Consider the following 3250-nt stretch of genomic DNA (forward strand, 5'->3'; position numbering starts at 1 on the left):
TTTATTTTCTCTATATATTATTTTTGCTTGCTGTTTTTTTTAATTGTCTTGCTTGTTTGTTGATAGTGAAATTGTTCTTCACTATTTTGTTCTTTACTATTATTTTTAATTGATTCTGATTGCTACTTTTGAAAGTGATTCTGCATTGATTGCTTGATTCTTGTAAGAACCTTAAGTAGAGAAAAAGTGGTAAAAGGCAGTGTGATCATTAGAAAAAAAAGCCTTATTGTGTGAAACACGAGTGTTGAGTGTAAACACGTGAGAAAGTGGTGTGGGACCCAAACTTATTGTTATTTGTAATCTGTTTACTTGAGCATGGCAGGGGAACCGTCAGATAGTGGACTGTCTCAACTACAGATGCAAGCCTTAACACAACACTTGGAAAGGATAATGAAACAACAAAGTGATGGACTCCATGAGAGGTTGGATCAAATGGAGCAAGCACAACAAGTAAATCCAGAAAATAAAGGAGGAGATAGGAGGAGAAGAAGAGAAAATGATGGAGAACAAAGAACTCTGAGAATTGATGGAATAAAATTAAATATTCCCACATTCAATGGGAAAAGTGATCCTGATGCTTGATGGGAAATTAAAGTGGAGCATGTGTTTGCTTGCAATGAGTACAATGAGGAGCAGAAGATGAAGTTGGCAGCAGCTGAATTTTCACATTATGCCTTAACTTGGTGGAATAAATACCAAAGGGAGAGAATTAGATATGAGAAACCCATGGTGAACACTTGGACAGAAATGAAAAGGATTATGAGGAAGAGATATATTCCAGCAAGCTACAATAGGGATTTGCAACTCAAACTTCAAAGAATGACTCAAGGGAATAGAAGTGTGGAAGAGTATTTTAAAGAGATGGAGGTGACCATGCTTAGAGCTGGAAAGAATGAAGAAAATGAAGCAATCATGACAAGATTTTTTAATGGATTGAATCATGATATTAGGGAGTTGTTGCACAAGGCTAACCAAGTAGAACAACAACTCAAGAGGAAGGGAATCATGAGGAGTTCTAACAATAATAAAAATTTCAATTGGAAGGATAAGGTGATGAAAGATAAAGGAGTTCCCTCAAGTTCAGTCACATCTTCAAGTGGGAAGTCACCTCATAGATATAGTAACTCACCACCTAAAAGGAAAACAAGTGAGGTAAAATGTTTCAAATGCTTGGGAAGAGGACATTATGCTTCAGAATGTCCAACAAAAAAGAATATGATCAGTTTATCAAAGACAAAAATAGTCAGTGAACCTTCAAGTGAAGAAGAGAAGGAAGAGGTAGAGGTGGAGTTGGATACATTGGAGGGTGATTTGTTGATGATTCGAAGGCTTATGGGAAGCAAAATGCAAGCTTTGGACCAAACCCAAAGGGAAAATATTTTCCATACTAGATGTTCCATTCAAGGGAAAATATGTTCACTCATAGTTGATGGAGGAAGTTGCACCAATGTAGCTAGCTCAAGACTAGTTACCAAATTGAATTCGGAGACAAAACCGCACCCAAGGCCATACAAGCTTCAATGGCTTAGTGAAGATGGAGAGATGACAGTGAGTAAACAAGTGGAGGTGAACCTATCCATAGGACAATATAATGACAATGTCTTGTGTGATGTGGTTCCAATGGAGGCAACTCACATTTTGTTAGGGAGGCCGTGGCAGTTTGACACCAAGGCTATTCATGATGGTTTCACCAATAAAATCTCTTTCATGCAGAATAATAAGAAGATCATTCTCAAACCCTTATCTCCTAGAGAGGTGTGTGAGGATCAAATCAAATTGAGAGAAAAGAGAGTCCAAGAGAAAAGAGAGATGAGTGAAACACCTAAACAGAGCAAGAGTGAAACACTTAAAAAGAGTGAAACACATGAGAGAAAAATGAGTGGATTACTGAAAGTGAATGAAGTGAAGAAGTTGCTACTTTCTAGCAAACCTCTTTATTTACCTTATTGCAAAGACAACACTTTGGTTGCTGACCATTCTAACCAAATTAATTTTCTTCCTAGTGTTGATTCTGTTTTGCAGGAAATCCAAACTCAAGTTGAAGAATTGATGAACAAAGGATGGGTACAAGAGACCATGAGCCCATGTGTTGTTCCAGTAATTTTGGTGCCTAAAAATGATGGTTATTGGAAGATGTGCACATATTGCAGAGCACTCAATAACATTACCATTACGTATAAACACCATACAGGTTAGATGATTTAATGGATGAATTGTATGGTGGTTGTATATTTTCAAAAATTGACTTAAGAAGTGGTTGCCATCAAATTAGGATTAGGAATGAGAATGAATGGAAAATTGTCTTTAAAACAAAATATGGATTGTTTGACTGGCGTGTGTTGCTATTTGGGCTAACAAATGCCTCAAGCACTTTTATGAGATTAATGAACTATGTTTTGAGAGAATTTTTGGGCAAATTTTTTGTGGTGTATTTTGATGACATCTTGATCTATAGCACTAGTTTGGAATTACATGAGGAACATTTGTGTGTTGTTTTAAATGTTCTTAGAACAGAAAAGTTGTATGTTAATCTTGAGAAATGCACATTTTGTACTGAACAAATTGCATCCTTGTGTTTTGTGGTAAGTGCCAAAGGAATTCATGTAGATTATGAAAAGGTGACGGCTATCCAAGAATTCTGTTTACATCATGTTGAGTTTGCTTACAATATGGTTGTTGACAACACATCGAATTGTGATCAATTTGAAATTTTGTATGGATTAAATCCTTTAACTCCAATAGATTTGTTCACTATGCCTAACATTTCTGTTTTAAAGCATAAAGATACACAGGCTAAGGTTGACTATGTGAGAAAGCAACATAAAAAGGTTGAAGCACAAGTTGAAGGAAAAGGTGAAGGTTCTTCTAAACAAGTTAACAAAGGAAAAAAGAAAATAATCTTTGATCCTGGAGATGGGGTCTGGGTACACATGAGGAAAGAACTGTTAACTAGACAAAGAAAATCCAAGCTCCAATCTAGACAGGATGGACCTTTTCAAGTGTTAGAAAAGATTAATGACAATGCCTACAAGATTGATCTTCCAAGTAAGTACAATGTGAGTAACACTTTTAACGTGTCTGATTTGTCTCCTTTTATTGCAGATGATGAAGCTTTGGAATTAACTTCAAGTCTTTCTCAAGAGGGAGGGAATGATGAGGACATCCAAACCAAAGGGCATAGTGAGGAGGAACTTGACCAAGCCATTCCAGACTTAGGCGGACCCATGACAAGAGGAAGGCTTAAAAATGC

General features: G+C 36.5%; 1 protein-coding gene across 1 annotated transcript; it reads left to right on the forward strand.

Annotated features, from left to right (window-relative positions):
* The first annotated feature begins 639 nt into the window (after window positions 1-639).
* On the forward strand, window positions 640-2196 carry LOC137820603 (uncharacterized). Its single transcript, XM_068624765.1, has one exon. The coding sequence runs from the start codon at window positions 640-642 to the stop codon at window positions 2194-2196; it is 1557 nt and encodes a 518-aa protein (XP_068480866.1).
* The last annotated feature ends 1054 nt before the right edge of the window (window positions 2197-3250 follow it).

Source organism: Phaseolus vulgaris, chromosome 9 (assembly GCF_000499845.2).
Source record: "Phaseolus vulgaris cultivar G19833 chromosome 9, P. vulgaris v2.0, whole genome shotgun sequence".
Classification (NCBI taxonomy): Eukaryota; Viridiplantae; Streptophyta; class Magnoliopsida; order Fabales; family Fabaceae; genus Phaseolus; species Phaseolus vulgaris.